A 24,315-nucleotide genomic window follows, 5' to 3' on the forward strand; every position below is an offset into this window, starting at 1 on the left:
AGCTTGCAGGGGAGGGGGAGAGAAGTGTTTTGCTCTAGTGTAAGCTGGCAGGGGCTGAATAACACATTCATTTGAAAGGCTTCACCTGCTGATGACAAGCTGTTATTACAGCCTGCGTTTTGTCAACAGTAAAATTATAAGGGCCTGCTGGGAAAAATCTCCCACTGAAGAATATATGAACTGGAATGTCTTTGCTGGATTGTTTCTGAAGGACAAAGACTGAAGCTTCAGGACAGAAGGGGATTTTACAACCTCAAACCTTTAACTTCTTATACTGGTTCCTTACTAGATTATTAGGTAAATGTTAGTGGTGGCTGCTAGCAAGCCCATGATAGCCTTTTAGGCTGGAAATGCAGCTACAAGGCAGATAGGGCACATTGCAGGAAGCAGGTGGTGATGCACTATGCAGTACGTGCCTGTATAGGAGGCTGGTGTGTGGTCAAATTGCAGCTCATTAACTGAGCTATGTAAGAGTCCATGTGCTCTTAGCCCACAGCTGGTGTGATCCTGCTAAGAGTGGACAGCATGAATACAGAGCATATAGGGTGGAGTGAATCTGGTAATTGTGAAGCTTTACTGGGTCCACTTGTCCATCCTCTGAAGTCCCAAAGCGGGAGGGTCATGCAGCAGCCTGGAGAATCTCTGCTCCTAAATGTCAGTTCACCAGCTCTATTTCCTTTCAATTTCATATTGAGACTTAACACATGCATGCTCTGGGAGTGTCATGGCAACGCTGGCCTTGTGTGCTTCCAGCCCAATGTCACTGTTGAAAGGAAAATTCTGTTAGTCTGTTTTATTAGGATGTGCAAGGGGGCAGGATTATATTAGGATCATGTAAGGATGTGCAAAATCAGGCAGATCCAGTGCAGACAATGCATGAATACTGTGTACTCAGCAACTAGGCACAGCTTGCTCACCTGATCATGGTCAAGGCACTTTGGACAGGAGGTGTGATCTGACAGGCCAGTACAGCAGAGATCCCTCACTTCAGAGGCCAGGTTTGGTGTAAGGTCATTTGCCGGCCAAGAAGATTGGGATCTGTGGTGCCTCTGGTCCAACAAATTCTTGTCTTTTCCTAAACCTCATGGAGGACAGTCTGTTTGTAGCTAGAAGCTACAGAGAATTGTGGTGGATGGGTGGGTGGAAATGGGCATGTCACCAGGGGTGTGCAGGGACTCCCCATCTCTGTTGGATAATCAGAGAAGGTAGAACCATCCAGACATGCTTTAATTAAAACCATATTCTAGCTTTAATTAAAGGGAGAAAAGGGTGTGAAGAGCATCCATAAATTGGAGGGAGGGAGGAAGGAAGGAAGGAAGGATGCTGGAAATTTCATACAATGCATCTCTTGCTGGTCTCTGACTCCTCTGCAAGCTCTGATGGATGCAGCTTGTAGCTTGTTTACTGGCTAGTCAAATCCCATCTGCTCTGAAGGAATAAAGTGAAAAATCCAAACTGTCTTACAGTGATTTCTTTAAGTGTGATTCCTTCTTGCAAGTGAGAGAGACCAGTGAAGACTCCTTCACATCTGTCAAGTACTTCCAAACTGAGATAAACACAAGGGTGCAGGGCAGTACTGCAAAGAAGATGATTAGGTTATTATTAGAGGTGCTTGGGTAAGTGGCAAAACAACAGGTTTCATTCAATGTGCGACTAGGCAGAAGAGCATTAGCTGTCCATAGCAATGTCCCCAGCTCTCAAATGCTGTGCAGAATCTCAGCATAGATCTGGTGTTAGCAGTTCTGCTCTTAAAAATAAATATCAAAAAATTCCCTATTGAATTAAAGAATTAAAATAAGATTTTGGAGGCTCTGCCACACACATGTATGTGTAAGCTGTTCACCCTCACCTCTTAGGGCTGCAGCAGTACAGCTCTTCCACCGGTGCATGCACCCAACACATTCCATGGGCAGGGCCGGGCTTTCCTGGGCCTGCCAGCCTGCCTGTGGCATGCTGCCTCTCCTGAGCTGCCTCTCCCGAGCCCATGCTGGCTGCCCTGAGCAGCTTCCGTGGAAATGGGCCGGCAGCTGGAACGGGGAGATAAGCGCCAGCCTGGCAGTGCAAACTCAGGGGTCACAGCTGCTGCATAATGAGCAAAGAGTGAGTGCACAGAGCTGCAAGCCAGGTCTGAGGAGCTGTAGGAAAGCACTGGAGCCATTACCAGCCTCACATTGTACTACTCTGGGCTTTAGCTGTGTTTCTGCAAGGAAGCAGACATGTTGTAGAGTACTAGGAGAAACGTGTGTTTTAAACAATGTCTGCCTTAAGAAAAGCAAACGTACAGCTTAGTGTGAAAGCAGCCTGGAATAAACTCAGATTAGACACTTCCATAGACTATAAATCAGCTGGATTGTTTTGGTTTGACAACTTTGTTGCAGGAGCTTTTCCACTGCTTTCTAAATAGGGAGAGACTGATTGCTCAAGGTTTCATTTGGTTCAGGCTGTTGAGACACTTAAATGACCTAATAGCATCTGTGTGCGTGATTACTCAAGTGAATGGCTGGACGGGGTCAGCATGTTGGGTGCCAGGGGACCCCTGAGATTAGCTCAGTTGGTTAGGGCATAATGCTACTAACACCAGGGTTGTGGGTTTGATCCCTGTATGCACTATTCACTTAAGACTCGATGATCCTTGTGGGTCCCTTCCAACTCAGAACATTCTGTGAAATGAGAGGAGGGGGAGACTGAAGGAGTTCACCTTGTGTTTTCTGTTTGGGGGGCTCTAGCCCTTCACACAGACCTAGCTAAGAAAGGGCAGGCTCGGAGAGAAGACACAGTGGCCATGTGAGAGGCCCTGCCTGTTTGTTCTCAGCTGTTTCAACTTTATTCTAAAAGCTGGAGTCCTGCTCTGGGGTAGATGACAGAGTAGTAGGCGGAATGTGTCTAGTCTTGTCTACTCATTTAGGCCCTCTCTCAAGTCAGGGATGGGTGCTTCCAGGCTCAGATCATGGACTGGAGCATGGGACAGCTTGTTCTTCACTGGCACGTGGCTTCAGAGGCAGCACACGAGTAGCTCAATCACGTTAGTTCCTGTGGCAGATTAAGCAGGATCGTGTGTATGATGAGAAAATTAGAAGTAGTCAGGCCTGTTTTGAAGTGAACCTTTGCCTGTGTTCCCATTGTGCTGTCCACACCTGTGGCAGCATGGGATTGCTGGTCAGCAGTGCCCTCTTCCCTCTTTTGCTCACAGGCCTGCAGTGGTGGACAAGAAAGGAGACCTGGCGACGCTCAATGAGGTGGGCTACCAGCTCCGCATCTAACAAAGCCATACCGTACAGAGGGCTTCCTGCTGCTTCCCACTGCACTTTACCTGCACTCCGTTGGAAAGGAAAAGGAATGGGACTATTTATTAACTTATGTACTCCCACAATAAAAGTTTTACCTAGAAAATAGAAGGGGGGGATTTTTTTTTTTGGTGGCAGTATTTATTTCAATTTATAGAAAAGGCATCAGCAAAGGGAACCTAAAATTAGGTTTGCCAGTATAGTAGATTTTTCTTCCCCTCCCATCATGTAGCAGGTGACTCTGGTGGTGTGAGTTTCTTCAAATATAATTTCCCTGTACAAGTGTTAATTGAACCTGGCACTGTGCTGGGTAGTAGCATTGGAATAACTAAGGAATCTTATTCTTAGTTTTAAGATGTGCTGGGGTGCAGTGCAGTTAAAAGAGAAATCATATTCAGTATTAATCTTTAATTCAGCAATAAAAGCAAGCAGTGCAGAAGTGGCATAAGTTTTTAAAGTATCAACATTACCTCAGTAGACTTAATAGATATGCAAAACTGTCAGTATTATTGTTTTCTCACTAATTTGTACTGTCTCCCAGCATTTCTGGTAGTATTAAAACAGCACTGGATATTTTACTGCCACCTGTATTATTTTCTGCATGTTGCTGAAAGATGTTAAGTAATAGTAATATGCAAGTGTATTCTTAATACTGACATCTTATTAGGCGAGATACGAGGTTTTGGGTTTTTTAAACGATGACAATTGATGAATAATGGATTTTTAAACTTTCATAATTTTTTTTATACTTTTGTCACAAGCTTTTAGTCTTTCCTGACTACACTGCTAAAGCACAAAACGTAGAGATTGCTGTTTTGGAGAGACAAGCATTCACCTATTAGTCAGTTTTTTTCTCATGTATGTACCTGGAATAATGGAAAAACTGTCAGAATTGCTAACCTGAGTCTCTGTGCTTTTCTTTCCATATTTGTGTGTAAATTTGAACCTTGTCTTTGAAAGGCTGAGCAGTCTCCAATGGTGATGCTTTGTCATCTTATAGTAAATCAGAAATGGCAGGCTGAAGTTAACCTTCTGCTGTGCTGCTGTAGGGGGGTTTTCCTACATGTGTTGTAGGTCTCACTGCTTAGTGAATCCTGCATAAGGAAGTCTGTCTGAAATAGCTGCAAATCAAGCTTTTCTGCTTCCTTCCAACTCAATCCTTTTGTTCTAAGACTTGGCTGAGGACCTGTGACGCACAGCAGCGTTCTCAAGTGACATGGTAAGACTTACTGGGTTCACCATTCACATTAGTGAAGTTCTCTGGAACCATTCGAGTGCTGCATTCCTGGAAATATTTCATTAGGTGCCTAAATATAAACTGGATTATTGTGCAAGTCCAGCCTCTACCCTTTGTGCTGTGCTTATAGATGATACTGCCATGGGCCTTGTGTACCTCCGCTCCTGGGCACACACTTTTTGGGATCTCAGTGAAGACAGGACGTTGTAACAGACAATAATGCTTACTCAAATTGAATGATTTAAGCTCCTAGAACACTTCTATCAGCCAGCAAATGAATGAACACAGAAGGAGACGATTGCTTGTACACAAACCTCATTGCCCAAAAAAGTCAGTGAATTTCACCTGCCTAGGACAGGAAGAAAACACCAGGACCCCACAACCTTCTACAACCAGTGAAAGGCTTTCTACTAATTAGACTTCAGAAGGTCTAGGAAGAAAACTTTTCAAATGTATGACTCTTCTTTATCCAAGTTTACCATATCAATTACAGGGAGGCCTTTCCCATCCCTCTTTCTGTAAACTTTTCCACTCCTGTGTTCACAATAGGGATTTTTTTTAGTTAATGAGTGAAGTTGCAGAGAGGGAAATACTGTTTTAGTAGAAATTATTGTGTAATTTGACATCAGCTGCAGAGTTTCAGTTTTAAACTTTGTGCTGCCCAGTGTCTTGCGACCTAAACAATGTTTTTTTCATGTATTCCTTAGAATTTCTCATGCATAAAATGATGTGGAAAAACTTTTGATCAGATTATCTGATATGTGGCAAGTTTTTTCTATGAAACCATGGTTTACTTCAGCTCAAGTAATGTCTGTATATAGTTTTTACTATTGTCCAGCACAATTTATTTTCTCTTAACTTACACTGAAGCTTTTTAATGCTGTAGAGGTGTATGACAAAGTGCTTTTGGTTCTTGTTTTGACGTTCAGCTGAAATATTCTCTTGAAATTTGCTTATGATGCCATTTGTCTTAAGTGTGGTTCAAGTGACAGCAAAGTGGTCAAATAGTGTAGAAAACATGCATGACTTTTTGGGCTTTTTTTCATCACTTGTATATGCACAGCATGAAACTTCAATAAAAATATCATTGTAGTCTTTTTTTTTTAATGACTTAAGGTTTTTTTTTTATTCTTGCTCTTAACACAGACTGTAAAAGTTGCTACAACTGAACAATGTTTTTAGCTGTAACCTGGATGTACCCAGAAATTTGTTGTATCTGCTTAGATATGTTGGCATCTATGAGGTTCAGCTTTGAGATTACTCAGATACTTGCAATCAGACAGCACCCAGTATCAAAGAGGTAGTCAGCATTAACCTGACTGTTAACAGGTAAAAGAAATATCTTTAAGTGATACTACCTAAGAGTAAAATAGCCCCCTCCAAATCTCAGCAATTTAAGCTGAATGTTTTAGGTTTAGAGGAACTTTTTTAATTCAGCTGGTTTTGTGATTACTACCACGGTACTTCCTGCGTTATTCTCAAGGCACAAAGTAATTGCAGTCATTTGCCTGTAGTCAGGAAAAGGGAACAGAGATGAAAATTCTACAAGTGCTCCTGAGAGACAACTGCGTCTGAATGTGATTTCAAGAACATGGGTGCAGGTTTTCCAGCACTACACTGAAACGCAATTCTGTTACTTCTAAGTGGGTTCTATATATATATATCCACATGTAGTTTGACCAAGTTACAAGACTTGTTTTCAGCCCCTCTCAGTTTCCTATGCAGGAAGTCTTTGGTCTTTTTTTAATTACTTTGTAAATTCTATTTTGCACAGAATGTTTATGAGTCCATCATAAGAATAAATATAAAGTCTTGATCATGTAATACCTCAGGATCTGTCATTTCAAGATACAATCTGACATTTTTAAAACCTAAATGGAAAAAAAACCCCTGTCCTCCAGTTGTTCAATATGTATGAAGCCTCATGATGTCAAGAACTGATTTTTTTTTTTGTTCCTAGAATAGATTAATTAAGTTTCCTGTAAGGTAGTGTGCTCATCAAGGTTGGTTTTATTTCAAATATTTTTTAAAAGATTCCAGTGAATGCTACCCATATTTAAGCTTTTAGAATTTTAAGAACAAAATTCCGAAAGCATAAATATTTGCCTTACTGCAAAGCTATCTTCTTCCTTTGAAAGTTCAATCTTGCAGCCTCTGCACTGACTACACTAAGCAAATTCCTTTGCAAATGTGTTTAGACAGAAGTGTCCAGAGCACTGTTGTAGTAAGACATTATTTTCAGCTCATTATAGAATGTCACAGGCACACAAACATGTTCCCCTTTGATTGAAGAAGCACACAGTTCTCAGAACAGTCCTTTTTTTACTATGATTTACAATAAAAACCATTTACAACATCTCCATGAAAAATAATGCCATTTTGAGTCTGGCACAGATGTTTTCCTTTATCAAAGAGAAAGTTAATGCAAAATCTTTTCCTTTTTGCCTTAAAGACTTCATAAAGTAATTTGAACGTTTAAAAAAAAAAAAAGTCTCTTTAAAAAGTCGACTTTACACAACACTAACAAATCTGCATGCAGGCAAAGTTATTTAAACCGGACCAGCAGTGCTTGAATTAACCTTAAAAAAAAAATAATTTTCATCCCATGAAGAGAGAAGGTGAAGGTAACTTTACCTACACAAAAAGTCCTTTGGGTATTACCGTTCAATAAGCCTGAACTCTGCTAGCAATGGCAGGTGGTCAGAAGAGTTATTTTCATTGGGAAGACCATTAACAGTCCAGAGATCTTTCTCTGTTAGAAGTGCCAGCCTGCCAAGAAGTTTCAGACCTCCATGAAAAGAATCCTCTGCTCCTGGTTAAAAAAAAAACAAAACAAAAAACCAAAACATAACAAAAGGAAATGTTCATCAATGTGGGCTAATTATCACACATTTATACATATGTAGAAAAAGGAAAACAGTATGGGAGCAATAATCTGACATTATTATTGTTCCATGCAAGATCACCACTAAGTTCAGAAATTCTTCTTGTTTACTATGACTTTCACAGTAGAGCTTATAATCAGTAGAGCTCCAAGTATTCAGAAGGACACTATTTTGTGGAGAGATAAACTGAGGTAAAAAAGAAAAGGGATGTATTTGTTCATTTTAACTCTCCTGAAAAAAGCCTCACATAATCCAGTCCTATACTTTAGCACAACAGCACTGCAAACAGAGCCAACCCTTGAAAATGAATTATCTTTTTAGAGTTACTGGTTCATATGACATTTTATTTCTGTATTCTCAAGCACACAGTTCTCCAGCAGGCAGGTCATACAGAAAATCTTACTCATACTCATAAAGATGAAAGTCTTATAGCATTTCCCTTTCTAACTGTTCATCATAAGAAAGGGATCTTCCTCTATTATTTCCTGCTACCTATTTCTATAATTGCCCAAGGAACACCCCCCTCCAACAAAAAACCATATTGCTCATGTAAGAGGGGAAGGTGACTCACAACCTTGTCTTTATTACAGAATTATATAGAGTGGTTTGGGTTGGAAGAGACCTTAGAGATCATCTCGTTCCAACCCCCTGCCAGAGGCAGGGACACTTTTCACTAGACCAGGTTACTCAGAGCTCCATCCAGTCTGGCCTTAAACACTTCCAGGGATGGGGCAGCCACAACTTCTCTGGGCAACTTGTTCCAGTGCTTCACCACCTCACTAAAGAATTTCATCCTAGTATCTAATCTGAACCTACTCTCTTTCAGTTTAAAGCCATTCCATTGTGTCCTATCACTACCTGCCCTTGTACAATGTCCCTCTCCAGAGCCTTCTCTTCTCCAGGCTGAATAACCCTGACTCTCACAGCCTGTCTTCACAGGAGAGGTGCTCCAGCTCACTGATTATCTTTATGGCCTCCTCTGGATTCACTTCAACAGGTCCACATCCTCATGCTGGAGGTCACAGAGCTGGACACAGCACTCCAGGTGGGGTCTCATGAGAGTGGAGTAGAGGGGGACAATCACCTCCCTCGACCCGCTGACCACGCTGCTTTTGATGCAGCCCAATATACAGTTGGCTTTCTGGGCTGCAAGAGCACACTGCAGGACTGTGCTGAGCTTTTCATCAACCAGCACCCCCAAGTCCTTCTCCTCCAAGCTGCTCTCAATCCATTTATTCATCCCCGCCCTTAATACTGGAGTTCTCCTGACCCAGGGGCAGGACCTTGCACTTGGCCTTGTTGAACTCCCTGAGGTTTGCATGGGCCCACCTCAAGCCTGTCAGTGTCGCTCTGGATGACATCCCTTCCCCCCAGTGTGTCAACTGCACCACACAGCTTGGTGTCATCAGCAAACCTGCTGAGGGTGCACTCGATCCCACTGTCCATGTTGCTGACAAAGGTGTTAGACAGCAACAGTCCCAGTACTGATCCCTGAGGAATGCCACTCATCACTGGTCTCCACTTGGACATCGAGCCATTGATCCCAACTGTTTGTTTCCCATCAATTCACAATGTGGTTCATCCATCAAATCCATCTCTCCAGCTGTCTTGCAGGACTGTGTAAAATGCTTTGCACAAGTCCGGGTAGATGATATCAGTTGCTCTTCCCTTATCCACAACTGCTGTAACTCTGCCAGAGAAGGCCACTAAATTTATCAGGCACAATTTGCCCATCAGCAAAGAGCAACCAGCTTTTTCAACTCTGGTCAAGAAATTCCACTGAGATCCTTCCATGATGTGTCAAACTTTTAGACTTCTTAAGCTATGTAGTCAAGTGAGACAACTATTCAGCAACCCTAGCTACTGCTTTTGGAGTGCAGAGATGATGCTGAGCCAAGTTGAGTGCCTTCAGGACCAGCACAAACAGCAGCTGTTAACTTTTGACAGAAATACTTTCTGTATGAAAGTGATCAGCAATTTCAGAACTTGCTGGCTGAGCCTGGTACTGGCTTACCAGAAAACATACTTTAAAGGACTATCCAGCAACTGCTAAACTCCTCAGATAGTTGAACAGCTTAATCCTTTGCCATCTGCCAGCTTTCCAGCCCTCTAACAACCCAGCAGCTGTCAACTGCTGCTCTGAAGAAAAGCTTTATTACTGCAAAGATGTCTTGGCAGCTCCAGAGCACACATCCACCTGGGTCTTGAGACAAATTTATCATCTGAGCCAGCACCTGCATGTCTACAAAGGAGCAGTTTGTTGCCACAGAGCTTGGTCTGCGTGCAGTGATTAATGTCAGCTCAGAACACTCTGGAACCAGCAAAATTGTACTCTGCAGGACTCAGGTAGATACTGAACCCTGATTACGTGCAAATCCTGAATACCAAACCAAATACTTGGCTAAGCATGACAAATTAAAGCACAAAAAATTTTCAAAAAAGCCCCTTTAAAAAAAAAAACAACAGTCAACCCAGACCACATTTAATATTCACCTGTTCAGACAGTGGTAACTTTTAATACAGAGGCCCATTAAAAAACTGAAAATCCAGACCATTACTTAGTTTCTAAGACATAGTGACTAAAAACTATACCAGTTTAAACTACCTGAAAAATTCATTCCATACTCTGATGTGGGGAGAAGAATCTATTTGAAAAACAAGTGCAGAAAGAAAAAAGTGCTGTATCTCTTCTGGGGCAATGATGGTGCAACAAAATATATAAGCAGGTGAATTAGGATTAAATTTTGTGCAGGAATGCACTCTGAAATCACACAGCACTCTGTTAGAACACATGGCATTCAGAAGTCATTTAAATACTTCTCATACCTGTTTTTTAGTCAAAGCTTTTGTATTTACTATTTTACATTAATACAGCATTTACTGTGCATGTTATGACACTTTCATGAAGTGACACAATGAATTTTAACAATCAGGTATGAGAGTTGAAGATGGTATTTTAATTTTAGATACTGAGAACAATGTTAATTTATAAAAATCAGTTGCAATCTACAGTGGAAGCAGGAATGGAATCCAGCTTTCATTGCTCTGAGTTCTGCAGAACCATTTATCTGATAGTGCTGCACCGTGGAATGACCTCTGTCAATGGCATAAAACACAGAACTAATGAGGGCATGGGAAGCACACTGCTCAGAAGTACCCACGGTTCGAGTACAAACACAGTAAAGGGTAGATAAACACTGTGTTCCCCATCCCGAAATTCCCGCAGAGATACCATGACTTTCTTGCACCATCTGGTGAGTTTTACCTGCAACTGCAAACCAGAGAGGGACAACTGGGCATGTGCCAGTGACCGCGCTCAGAACAAAGGCCACAGAGTCTGTTACTTGACAGAAATTACATCAAGACAAGCCGAAAAGTAAATTGCCAAGAAACAGTTCGTTTATCAGTTTTAATGCACATCATAAGTTGCTGCTCAGCATGTTGTTGATTAGATGACTGGAAATACTGCTTTGTTGTAGGTCTGGCCTGAGCTACTGACAGCAATATTTCTCAGCTACTTACATTGCTGCTTTTCTGTACCCTCAAGTCTTGTCTCCATGATGACAACTACAGAGATGTTCAGTGAGGTAAAACATTTGCTCTGTGGTGAGCTGACAAGGCCAGCCACATTTCTCAGGGAGCAGCTGGCATTGAAAGCACTACCACGAACCTCTGAAGTACTTCATGTGGATTGAATTATCACTACATTTCTCTTAATCTCATTTAGCATTTGTGGAAAATAATGAAAAGTTGGTTTCTTTACCTGGCTGGGCAGCAGCATCATCGTTTGCTGCAGAATAGAAAATATAATCCACAGTGACAGCACTTCGGGAATGACAAGTTGTTACTTCTGGTACCCCAGTTTCAGGAAGGTAATGAGAATAGACTGAAGACAATTTAAAATGGTGCCGCAATTTTGAAGACAACCTAAAGCGGAATCAAAGAAAATAATTTTATTTTCTTGTGTGTCCTACAAGGTATAAGCAATGAAGAAATACGAAATAGTTCCTGGTTACAAACAAAATGAATTATCTGGATATGCAAACTAGTGTTTCTCTCATGCAAGCAATTGCATAGCCTTTTGTGTGAGTGGCCTAAACCTCAGAAGGCAAAATTCAGGCAGTATTTTCAAGGCAGATAAAAGGCAGATACCTAAGAGCTTATCCAAACTGGCTTAACTGACGCTTTATTTACAGGTAGCTTTCACCTCCATATACACTTTGTAAACATTCATGTGCTCTCATTCAGCAATATCTCCCTGACACACAGGTAGAGACATCCATGAAAGCAGCTTATATGAAAGCAACAACTCACGTATGAACTCATCTAACCAGGCCCTTTAGCATATATAGAAAGTAAGATTTTTAGCATTTTTTTTCTCCCCTAAGGCTACCAAGTGCTTCCAAATTAGGCTATGCCTAGTCATCTTTCCTCCACTCAGGCTCCCATTTTCTATCTCCTGGTTACTTGTTTGCCTGTTCCTCTTCAGTTCAGCCCATCTTGCCTCACCTGTCTTTTCAATCTTGAAAGCAAACTGCACCTTCAGCAAAAGAACTCTCTCCCAGCCATTTGCTTCCATCATCTCTGCAAATCATCCTTCCCTCAGCTGTACCTGCCTCATCCTGCATTTTAAACCTGAGCTGCAATGTGTTCTGGTTAAAAACCAAGCAATTAAAAAAAAAAATCACCATGTTACCTGCCTTATTCAGAGAAGAGACAAACATGCCAGTTGGTACAACACAGGAAAGTAATAATTTCTGCTCTTGCTGCATGACATCCCTTTTAAGACGAGGGGAAAAAGCCCTGCAAGCAGCGTTCAACATGTAGCATGCTATGGATTTACACCACAGCATAGGGCTTCCTGTCTTTTTATCTACTTCTTTACTCAGAAATGCCATTGCTCACTTTTTTCATCCCCAAGAATCACCAAGAGTTCTAATGTAACTATCTGCAGTGATACCAAAATCTCATATCTGATAAGGAACAGCTAACTTGTTGCCTGACATCATATACATACAGTTAGCGCAATTTCCTTCTTCTGTGCCTTACTTTATAGAGTCACAGATTATTCCAAGTTGGAAGGAACCCACATGGATCATTGAGTCCAACTCCTAAGTGAATGGCCTGTAGGGGGATCAAACCTGTGACCTTGGCATTATCAGCACCATGCTCCAACCAACTGAGCTAATCTCAGTTGTTATATGCCTTTTCCAGTTTGGTAAGTGGAAATATATTCTTCCTTTCAAAAAGCAGTTACGTTTTCCTTCTCAGCATTCTAGTCATGGCTTTCTCCTTCAGTTTAACAAGCAAATGTTTTGATCTGAGTGAGAGTTGTACTACCAAATCCATAATACTCCACACATTTCTCAGACTCGAACTTAGATGCTCCCACAGAACTCCTGACAAGAAAGATTTTATGACCTCTCCAGTTCCTTTCCCTCCTTCATCCCAATTTCACATTGTAATATAGGATTTAATATAGGATTATAGAATCCATAAATGAGTGTCTCAAAAACAATAAAGGAGGGAAGTGCCATCACTTAAGCAGCTGGACACTTGATTATGTCAAGAAGTGACAAAAAAATGTCAAAAGCATTCCTTTAAGAAGAAGACAGAAAGTACCCTCTAAACAGCACTGACTCCTTGCCCCTGAATTCTGAAATAATATCTGCAAGTTCCTGAAAGAACACACACTCCATTATTTCCAGTTCTAGTCTTTTGCTGTCTGATCAGCCTTTTCATGTTTAAATGGACAATGTTTTTTTTCCAAAAGGGCAGACTGGGTTGGGTGAGCATCTTGTATCCATGTCTAGAATCAAATACAAGTTTGGTCTAAAATCAAAACCAACCCCCAAGTAACCAGCCAAGGGTTTCCATATTTTTCCCTAACACATACTTTTCAGATGCTACTACAATCTCCTGAGTGTTGTCCAGTTTTGCTGCTTCCAATTTTTCTCCTGCAAAATAAAAATACATTCAATTTACATTTAAAAACAGGATATAGCTGAGACCAATACTGAAGAGCTACACAAAGAAAAGCCACAGAAAAAAAGTATCTGTAAGTACACTTATTTTTTGCAGCAGGCAAGATACAATTCACAAGGTTGGATTGAATTCTTCTGTTCCATTAGTAAGATCCCCTCTAAAGACTCTCTCAAATTATGTCCCATTCATTTAAAATTGTTTTTTCTGTCAAAGAAAAAACTGGTGGATGAAAAATATAACAATACCCAACAAGGAATCACTTGCTTTTCCCAATTGCTCCATAAAGTGTCAACACCATAACACATAAACACTGAAGCAGAATGTAGGTCCACACTATGTACATGTGCCGCATTCCTTCGTCTCTCTCTTCCCAGTCACAGCACAACTGGCTTTCATGATGCAAATATAGGAGTTTAAATATTATGCACCAAGTCCTGAATGGCAATTTCTAACTATTATCTTCTAAAGATTCAACTTTGCAAATTTTTATGTGAATAAATCACTTTACACTCCAATGAGCCCAACAAGTAAGTTTTGCAAGATCAAGACTCACTGTTTTTTCCCCACGAGAAGCGAACACCTGGTTTTCAGTGCTACCTGAATGATATTTTCAAAGGTTCACAAAATTTGTCAACCCAGAAACTGACCTGCATTTTCTTCTTTTTGTTGCTGTTTTTTTTCATATACACAGTTTTGTGAAATACCCAATTTTTTTGGCCAAATAGGGATAGATAAGATTCTTTGTCCCCTTGGAAACTGTTCTTGTCCAGAGACCTGAGAAAGACAAAATGAGCTTTTTTTTAGACAGAAATCTTACTTAAAAAATAAAGAATGTCAAACAAACCTAAAAGAAGTGAACATTTTTTGTAAAGTTTAAAGAAAAAAAAAAAAGACCCAGCCCCTTAGAATAAATCTTTTACAAAGGCTTGCCAAATCCCTGTAAAAATACCACCCTTTATGTACATCCCCTTTGTTTATGCTTTGCAAGTTCTTTGCAGCTACCCAGTTTTTCCAGATAGTTCTTGTGACAATGAGAGACTACCCAAGAACATTTTTAGCAACATGAGAGGACTGGCTGAGCATATAGAGCTCCCTAGCTGACACTTACTTTAGCTTCAGGATGTTTATTCTTCTGGGAGCAAGTAAAGTCAAAGAGGGGCTTGAAACAACTTCCCACTAGCAAAGAACACCAGTGGGGGTATTATTTTGTTGTGTTTTCTCATTGTATGTATTGCAGTTACTTGCTGATAAATAGCATGTGACACATCCAACAGCTAGATACAAGAGCTCACAACAAGACATCATTTAACATAAAACAGTTGAGGTTCAGCATCTAATTGCATTTCTGCTCTTACAATTACTCCAGACACCAAGTTTATCTAAAGGAAGAGTCATCCTCCCATGGAGTCCACAGTAGGTATTTGATTAAGTAGTTATTTTATCCTACTTAAAGACTGGGACACAAACATAGTGATACAATCATCCTGTGGATAACTACATTTCAGGAACAACTGTTGCTGAGTTTTGCCTTTCAGAATACTGGAAGTGGAAACAATATTTTGTAAGGCACAGTTAATACACCCAAGCTTATTTAAGTAACTCCACAGCAACTTTTGCTTTGAAGGCTGTGTAGAAGGGACTATGATAGGCACTGCAATGGAAATAATCAGAAATACTGCATCCTAGCACCACTCAAATATTGCTCTTCCTAATTTTTTTTTGGTGAGAAGTGAGAAGCGTAGCCTACCTTCCCTATAGCAAGTCCTTCATAATTTAACTTTCCTTCCTTTATAAATCTGTACAATGGAGAACCAGGAACAGAATTGAAGTCACCACAGATGATAATCGGGCAGAAGGAACCATCCTTCTGAGGGGCGACACTCGCGATCTCTGCCAGGAGCATTGCCAGCTGGGTCAGTTTGATGTCCCCTCGCCTGGGGTTGTACAGCAGATGTGTGTTGGCAACACAGATTGCAGCATTAGTTTTATAGTGAAATCTAGGCTGCAAAAGCAACACCAGTCCAACGTTGTCCCTGTCCAAGAGTGGAATATCACGGCGAAAGAATTCCACGGGGTTTGATGAAATCAGGCTGAATTTGGAAGTTTTGAAGCAAATAGCACACCCATCAGGTTTTCTGCCTGTCCTCATTTTATACTCACAGTGATACCCTGCAAGAAAGGCAATTAAAAACATAAAATACCATAGTATAAATAGAGATTTTAAAACAAAAAAATTAAAAACACCTCATGCTACTTTTCTCACGACAGCCAACACTCAGTCTGAAGTACCAAAGCCTACATGAAGTTCACATAGAAAAATGAACATAAAAGTCTTTCTGTCCTATCTAAACTGAAGTGAGACAGGACAGGACGCCTGGTCTAATACCTTTTGTGATGTATATGCATCTACATACATTAAGATACCAGCCATGTTCTTCTCTCCTCATGTGGAAAAAGCTCAAAACAAAACAACAAAACCCCACAAGGCACATAAAAGTGGACTTGTGTATTGAAGATTTTTCTGGATGCTTACCAGAATGGTTTAGGTACAATACCAGTGAAGCGTTCCAATCAAAAACCTTAATCAGTCTAAGTCATAAATCAATGTCTGAAATCATTCCTAGAACAAAGGTCTCGAACACATTTACAAAATTATGCAATTATCCAGTTAGCAGCAAGTGGCAAGCTTTCAACAGGGAAACTGAGACACCTGTCAAATGACAGCACTGGAGTTCAAACAAGTCCACCTAAAAATAGTGATTTGCCAATTTCTTCACTTTATGTAGAGATGAAACATAGATATAAATGAGATCTTATCTATGTAACGAAAAAAATTAAATCTTGAACCAATGTCTAGTTTTTTTTGCCATTTTGAAATACTTCTCTGTCCTGCCCATACCATATGAATTCATGAAGTACAACCTCAGTGAAGTGGGGCAAGTTGACCTCTAAGTTCACACCAGTGCTGGAACAAGGGATTCCCACTCCCCTCTCCCAGCTTCAGGCCATGTTGCTCCTGCCACTTGTTGTGGCACTTTAGTCTGGATAGTAGACTTGATTCTATAATCTAAGAAAGGTTTTTTTGAGGAAAATAGTACTGGGGCAGGGGAGAAGACAATGTATTGGTCCTAAGAGTTTCATCATACCCAGGGATTCCAAACTTGACTTGATCTCTGTTCTATAGTGGTCTTCTTGGACTTCTTGTAAACAGAGCACCTAAGGCAAAAGTTTACAATTAAAATATATTATTAAGTACATCGAAATATTACCATAGCATATCTCTATGTTTGTTGGCCAGTCTGAATAGGTATTAAATAAATTAGAAGCTTTTTGACTCCATAATCCCACAATAGGATTCATTCTCCTATAGAAAATGCTCCTCAAAATCATGAAGAGGGCTCCAAGTTCCCCCACCCTTTCTCAGACATATATTTTCAGAAGTGAGATTAAATTTAATCAAAATAATGACCTCCTGATACATTTGCAGCAGTTAAGGGGAGGGCTAAGTGTTAGAGTGGTGGGATGAAGAAGCCAATGGCACACTACAGAATGGACAAGCAGCTTCCATATTACAAGAACCTGAACGAAAGATCAACCTCAAAATATTCTATTAGGAGAGTTCTAAGCCTTCTCCCTGCACATTGCATAACACACAGATTTACAACCACCTTGGGACTGTGATGAAGGACTGAGTTCCCAAAGGGTAACAAGTAACCCCTGCTTGCTGAACTGCAGCAACAGACTCCACTCGCCCAGCTGACACTAGCTCATTCAAGGGCTCAAGGGAGAGTCAGACCTCAAGCAACATTCTGAAGTCTCTGCTTCACTTTCAGGTTACAATTCAAACCAATGAAACAGTTAAAAATCTATGTGCTTTAGCAAGAAATTTCTGTGTGGAAAGGGCACCTGCACCTACCAGGGTCTAAGAGCAGCTGCTCACCATGACCAGTGCAAGCAGTACAAGGCATCACCTCTTTACCCCAGTGCTGTGCTGTGTGGCTCTGCAGACTTTAGCAAGTACCCTGAACTGAACTGCTCTTGGCTGGAGGAACTGGCTTCAGCTCCAACCCTTCTCTCCTGAAGAACTGTCTTGTTGCTCTAATAGCACCAGGCAGATCCTCACCAAAGTCCCTCTGCCTGATGCTCTTCCCAGAAAGCCCTCTAAGGTACGTCACTGTAAAGATATATGTACATATATACAGTATGTATAAATTTATTAGGAAGAAATGAAGAGCGTGAAGGGGACTTTAATTTCCAGATTCCTGACTACGGACTAACATAACTGCATTTTTCAATTTTTCAAGACTGTTTTTCTGTGGTTTCTCTAATACAACTACAGTACTGTTTTCTAGCACAAACAGGTTGGATTCTATCACTGAACTTTTGCTGGTCTGAATAATGACTGAAGCAAAAAGTTTAATGACTTGACTTCCTGATTAAGACTAACAATGAGTAATGTGTCCTCAAAACCAAACAAAAAACTCCCACCAACAAACAAAAACCAAACTAACCAAACCCAAAGCAAAGTGTTCTTCCAGACCCCAATATAAGGAGAATTTGCTACTCCAGTTTATCAGTTCTTAAGAAATATCCACATGCTCATTTTCTACTCACATCTGCATCCAGCTGTTTGATTTCTTGTAGAATGTTGGGAAATCTGTATGTCCAAAATAACAACCGTTGCCTGCAGTGTTTGTACAGGTGAGAGTTGTCTTCCAACAAATTCTGTGAGAGAATATTGTAGGACATGACCGTAAAGTCAAATGTTGCCTCACTTTCTTTATTGCTTTGGTCAGATTCTTTATTTTCAGAGATTTTCATTGTTCTACTCTGCTGACAGAAATATTCCCAGTGTCTTTTGATGGTTCCTGTTAAAAGAACATGAAGCAGAAAAAAGTTATGTAATGGACCATATGACTTCTTACCACTCTTAGAAATCATTCTACTGACAACTATTAGTCTTTCAAATTGCTTAAGCAATTTTAAAAGCTTATTTGATGAGCAGTGATTTAGACCCTCTGTTTAAGATGAATTTTATATAAGCATCAGTAAAAAAACAAACAAAAAAATCAAACAAACAAAAAAACCCAAGGCCAAAATACAGCACAAAACCATTTTATGCCCTGGATTTCAACTGCTTTGAAACTGGGAAACGGGCCCCATTCTAAGGAGATTGTTGCAGTCAAATAAAAGCCCCCTGCTCCCTGTAGAAGGGCTGTCAAACTGGTAAGCCAAATCCAGTCTGTTGAGGGACTTATGCTGCCTTCTGCCACTACCTCCTCAGCAGAGACGGTGTATGTCAGTCTAGGATACACTCTTTGGAGCAGCATATGGGCATCTTGTTGATCCCTCTATCCATGAGTAACAAAGGGTTAGCAGTCAATCAATCAATCACCTCTAGCCTCTGTACAGACTGTAAACTTCAGCCATAAACTGCAACAGGGTCCACTAGAGGGATCCCAAAACAAATAATGCACCCAACCTTCCTCAGTGAGGTTGGGAAGTTAAAAAATTAACAAGCCTCAGAATTACCAAGAACTTCTGAAAAGGCTTCCTTTGCCTTTCTGCCATTTCTAATTTCATACTTATTATTAGTATCAAGATATGAAAATTTATAATAACATAAGTGCCCATCATTAAGCATCCAATTACTTTTTAAGATATGTATTTCTCCACTTACAAAACTCACGCACAGAGATGCCTTTCACCCTTTATATCTGAACTCATGTGAGAGCAAGCGAAGGTCCAGTTACCTGTCATACCAACCAGTGGCAGACTGCAGCTATAGCTGTTACCATCTGCCCTATTTGGGTAGTAAATCTCATCAGTGTGCTTACATTATTCAGGACTTTATCTAGTGGTTGCAATGAATACAGCAAGGCTTTAAGTAGTGTTTCTACTGTAGGAGAGAAGCCCCACTGCTCCTCAGCAGGCATCTTTAATTACCATCACCTTACAATATGTGAACAAAAGGTAACTAGAAAGGAACACAATGCTAATCATGCTCTCAGATAAAGGTATGTCAATGAGGGTTAAGAGAGGACTCAGCAATTTAGGCACAAAGCAAACTCTCTTCCTTCTGCTGCTAAAGATGGATATGATATTTCTAAGCCTTATGGATATTTGTGTAGAAAATTCCCTTTGGGATGCTGATAGCATCTGTTGCCCTTTTCAGTTGTAATATACCTTCCAGTTTATTTTGCTAAGGAAGTGATTTATATAAGTGGGCCATATTTTGTCTGTGTCCCTCAATTTGCTCTACAGTAGACAAAACTGTTAATATACACAAAACTCGGTAAAGTATTTGGATTCTGTGTAGAGGGTTGTATCTGTAATAAGGTAACACAGAGACTGAAGTCTCACTAAAGTCTGCTACTGAGTTGGGTAGACAACTCTGCACTTCTTACTGTATTTATCTGGATAAATGCACTTGCTGCTTGCTCTGCCAGACATGGTCTGACACAAAACTTGCCAACATGCCAGCGGCAGAATACAATTGTAAACACAAAAATCACACAATCACACTTGGAAGCAAACACCATTAACTCTCAGTCCATTAATTCTTGGTTATGTAGGTCATAGGTAACTCAACTGGTCTGGAAAGAAACCAATTCAGGTCCAGCAGGGCTGATGAGCTCAGGTAGAGTACAAGGAATGAAGCTACACAACTGCCAGCCCAGCTCAGCCCTACAGCAAGTCAGCCAAATCTTTGCTTTTACAGAGTTCCCAAGTTAACAGACTTGATCTGGCAACAGACACCTGAGTGTTCTTTGAACCAAGCTCAGGACTCCCCAGGTCGGGCAATCCCTTACCCAACTGACTGTGTTCTACTGCCAAATGCAGTGAAACTAGTTCTAGTAAACTGTTTGACAGCACAAAATACAAGTTTACAGACCAAACAGCATTACAAAACTGGAACATTTTCAAGACAGATGTTTTCCTGAGAGGGGTGCCAAAAAAAACAGTAACTAAAAAGGAGCCCGCAATATTGCTAAAAACTCCTTAGGTGTATTTAGCATTACAAATAAACAAGGAAAATGAGCAAAAAGCATCTTTTACCTTTCTTGCTGCTATGTTTTTCTTCATTCTGTGCTACAGAAAGACCTGATGCTTCCTTTTCATTGGAGAAGTTTGTTTCTTCTTCAGAAGTTGAAGTATCACGCTGGCCACTGAGTCTTCTCTTCTTTGTCAATGGTTCTTCTCCCTCAGGTTTCATACTGAGGTTAGGTAGGTGAAAGCAACAACTTTGTGTGTAGTTATCAAGATGCCAATTAGAGTTCTGAAATTGTCTCCAAGGTCCAAGAAATGGAGGGAGTCTCCAGTTTGCTGAGAAATCAGCTGGGATAGGAAGTGGAAAGGAGGCCCAGGGAGGATAGTGTCCGGCCCATCTCATACAGCTGGAAACTGGGCTGTTCAAGGCGAGGATCTGGGAGCCATTCCAGTGGGTGATCCAGTCTCTGCCCAGCCTCTGCACATGGCGGGGCAGCATGGAGTGTCTACCAAAAAAGCAGAGGTTTCATTACTTGCACGCAGCTACATCTGCCTGTAGAAGGCTGCAGATGCAAGTCATCCTGGTCATGGCTTACAAAAGATATTCCTTCTCTATAAGTTAACACACAAAAGATATTCAAACCTTTTTAGATATATACAAGATACTTAAACATTTATCTAAATGATATGCAAAGTGGGACTTTACAAAGTGATCTTGCATCCTTTTTCCCCCTTCAGATTTATAAATACCATTTAGTGTCCAAGCCCTATCCATCTGAATAACTATTTATTTTCTGCCTTATTGAATTCAACTGTCAGATATTTCAAGCACTCAGAGGAATGACCTTTAGAAAAGGTCATTTTTGCATGCTCCATTAACTTTATCGTAAGGTTATATGAAAGAAAGGAGAAAACTACTTTCCTTCAAGCTGTCAGAAATTTGTTTAGAAAGCCACTGACTTGGCTCAAACCACAATGCCAACACGACAGGGAAATAAAGGTACTAACTCTCATGGCATCTCTGGCACCAGCTTAAAACTTAATTTGTATTCTCATTTCTTTTCCAGGAGGGCAAACCACAGCTTAGCTATTAAAGCAATGAAAATACGGTGGGTGGGGGGTTTTTTGTGGTTTTGGTTTTTTTTTCCCTAGAAGAAAAAAAAATAATCTGTCTCAACAAAATTGTAGGGAGAAAGGCTGAGTAACAATAATCTGCCTCATCTTCCTCATTGTTTAAATAAGAAGGTGTATCTTGCCCTTAAAAGCAAAAGATAACAAAAGTTAATATGTCTGAAGTTGAACTGAACTGAGAACCTCCCAGCTGCCATTCAGCCTAGCAAATAAGCTGAAAATATAGAATCACAGCATACTCTGAATTGGAAGGGACCCACAAGGATTGAGTCCAACTTCTGGTCCTACACAGGGCACCCCAAGAATCTCCCGATGTGCCCAAGAACGTCGCCCAAACACTTGAACTCTGCCAGGCTTGGTGCTGTGACCACTTCCCTGGGGAGCCTGTTCGAGTGCCCAACCGCCCTCTAGGTGAAGAACGTTTTCCTAATATCCAACCTAAACCTTCCCTGACACAACTTCAGGCCATTCCCTCGGCTCCTGTCCCTGGTCACCACAGAGAAGAGATCAGTGCCTGCCCCTCCTCTTCCCCTCACGAGGAAGTTGTGGCTGCAATGAGGTCTCCCCTCAGTCTGAACAGACCAAGTGACTTCAGCTGTTCCTCATACGGCTTCCCCTCAAGGCCCTTCACCATCTTCGTTGCCCCCCTTTGGACACTCTAACAGCCAATACAACTTCCAACAAAACCAGCTCGTCCTGGAACAGGCTATTTCCGCCACCGCGCATCACATGCAGCCCGACAGACATATAAGCAAAACACACCCCCGGACACCACAGCAGTACGATGGAGCAGAAAGCGGCGCCGCTCCTTTACAAAAGCCTTCTGAAACACCTGTTTTACGGAAAAGCACCGAGAAGCTGCCCTCTTCCAAAACCCCGGCCCCACCGCCGCCTACCCCCGGCAGCGGAACGCCCCAGCCCGCGCTGTGTTTTGTTTACCGCGGCCCGGCCCGGCCTAATGGCGGGTGTTTGAAACCAGCGCCCCCCGAGCCCCGTTACCTCCCGGCGGGCCCAGGCGCGGGCCCGGCCCAGGAGGGCCCCGCTACGGGCCCCGCGCAGCCCCGGCGCCCCCCGAAGGGGTCACCCCAGGGCAGCGCCAGCTCCGCCCGCCGCGCTCCCGGCCGCCCCGCCGCCTCATACCCCGCTCGGGCGGCGACCGCGCCCTCCCGCTCGCTCCTGGGACTTGTAGTCCGAGGGCCGGGCCCGCGGCCATGTCTGGTCCGGGAAGCCGACGCCGAGGCCCGGCCGCCATCCCGGCCCCCGGAACCCGCAATCTGCCCTCGGGGCCGCTCCGCGGCAGCGCCCGCTCCAGAGCGCAGCAAAATCGCCACGTAGGCAGCTCGACTGCAAGCTTTTGAAGCATTTAAATGGACGTAAAACTGTGATTGTGCAGTGGTTTCTGCACCCAGAGGGTGGTTGGGCGCTGGAACAGGCTCCCCAGGGAAGTGGTCACAGCAGCAAACCTGACGGAGTTCAAGAAGCGTTTCGACGGTAGTGTCAGGCACCTGGTGTGATTCTTGGGAATGCTCTTGTGCAGGGCTAAGGGTTGGACTCGATGATCCTTGTGGGTCCCTTCCAACTCAGTATATTCTGTGATTCTCTGATAGTTTCAATAGGCAGTCTTCTCCCTGGGATCACCGTGTGTCCCCGTAGGGTCAAAGGGACTTAAGGAAGAGCAGCCGTATGTTTGGAGGTGCTGCGTCAGGGCAGCAGCACCTTGCTCACTGTTTGCAGAAGAAAAACCAAAACCCACTCACCTGAGACAGTATTTTAACGTTCTCATGCTTTAAAATGCACCTGAAGGTGCTCTGCCGAGGAGACCTGCCCGCCCTGCAGACACCACGGAAAGACGCCGCTGCTTACCAGCTGCATAAACAATCCTCTGTGTCTGTCGATGTTGCTTGAATAAGCCGTTAAAATGCTTTCTTGAGGTCTTCTGAGGACAGAGTAAATGCTGGCTCTGTTTACTGTAAGGAAACATAGTACAACACATGAAAAATTATAGTGCTGAATAGTGCAGATGCTGCGCAGGAACTGTAATCAAGTAAAATACTGTTTCTCCGCATTCCTTTTATTTGTGTCATAAAAGTGACTTTAAATAACATTTAAAGTTGACATTTTTCCAGGATTGGTAGGGAAGACTGGAACAGGAATAATATAGTCATGTTAAGAGCATTTTACATAGATAATGTGTCAAATCCACTTTAGGTTTTCCATTTCTTGGACACAAGTTACTTACTGGCAAAAAGTAAAAATACCCATCCATTTTCTGTTACTTTCTTTACAATGTAATAAGAGAACAGAGCTACTAGTCACATAATACAGAGGTAGTCAAAGATCTCCAACTGTATTTTCAAGACCTACTTATTTTTGTTGTTTGTTCTTCCCTGCATTTTTGAATTATTCTTATGTATTAGATATATTTCTAAGAAAAAAAACAGTGAGCCATAGCTATAGGAACAACAACAACTGCTGTTATTTTTAGGGGAAGACTCTTCGCATAGAATGGAGTTATTTTCTGTATTTTGACCTGCACAAGTCACCCAAGTTTCTCTGTCACTTCAGAAGTTTTTACATAGTAGCAATACCAGTAGCGAAGTGTCAGTAGTGAAGGACTGAAGCTTTGGGGTTTTTTAAGGAAAGCCTTAATGAAAAGGAAGATATGCTGATAAGCATGAAAGTTAATTGTGAAACAGACAAAATATTAGATAAGAAAAAAATTAACTTATTAATATGATGCAAATGGTCTCTCATCTCAATGATGAGATATTTTCTTTTCTGATTTTGATGAGAGATTTTATTT

At 41.6% G+C, this 24,315-nt stretch overlaps 2 protein-coding genes across 10 annotated transcripts in view; one reads left to right on the plus strand and one right to left on the minus strand.

Moving 5' to 3' along the window:
• Nucleotides 1-5,624, plus strand: part of VASH2 (vasohibin 2) — a 37,627-nt gene extending 32,003 nt beyond the window's left edge. For all 5 annotated transcript variants that reach the window (XM_027681666.1, XM_027681670.1, XM_027681667.1 and 2 more), the window contains exon 7: nt 3,191-5,624. In XM_027681666.1, the coding sequence (XP_027537467.1) occupies nt 3,191-3,260 (70 nt within the window). In that variant the 3' untranslated portion in view covers nt 3,261-5,624. The remainder of the gene's footprint in view (nt 1-3,190) is intronic.
• On the minus strand, nt 1,306-23,391 carry ANGEL2 (angel homolog 2). 5 transcript variants are annotated; one of them, XM_027681662.1, is made up of 10 exons: nt 23,376-23,391; nt 20,451-20,887; nt 18,006-18,259; nt 16,538-16,607; nt 15,139-15,560; nt 14,039-14,165; nt 13,303-13,363; nt 11,170-11,333; nt 7,156-7,333; nt 1,306-1,576 (listed from the first exon to the last, which is right to left on the minus strand). In XM_027681662.1, exons 2-9 carry the CDS (start codon nt 20,878-20,880, stop codon nt 7,179-7,181), a joined length of 1,683 nt encoding a protein of 560 aa, XP_027537463.1. In that variant the 5' UTR covers nt 20,881-20,887; nt 23,376-23,391; the 3' UTR covers nt 1,306-1,576; nt 7,156-7,178. The 5 variants fall into 5 exon arrangements, with proteins under 5 accessions (XP_027537463.1, XP_027537461.1, XP_027537465.1 ...); XM_027681660.1 differs by lacking the exon at nt 1,306-1,576 and having other exon boundaries at nt 6,429-7,333; XM_027681664.1 differs by lacking the exons at nt 1,306-1,576; nt 23,376-23,391 and adding an exon at nt 22,653-22,946 and having other exon boundaries at nt 6,429-7,333.
• Nucleotides 23,392-24,315: the final 924 nt, after the last annotated feature.

Source organism: Neopelma chrysocephalum, unplaced genomic scaffold, assembly GCF_003984885.1.
Source record: "Neopelma chrysocephalum unplaced genomic scaffold, ASM398488v2 Primary Assembly neopelma1_61b, whole genome shotgun sequence".
Classification (NCBI taxonomy): Eukaryota; Metazoa; Chordata; class Aves; order Passeriformes; family Pipridae; genus Neopelma; species Neopelma chrysocephalum.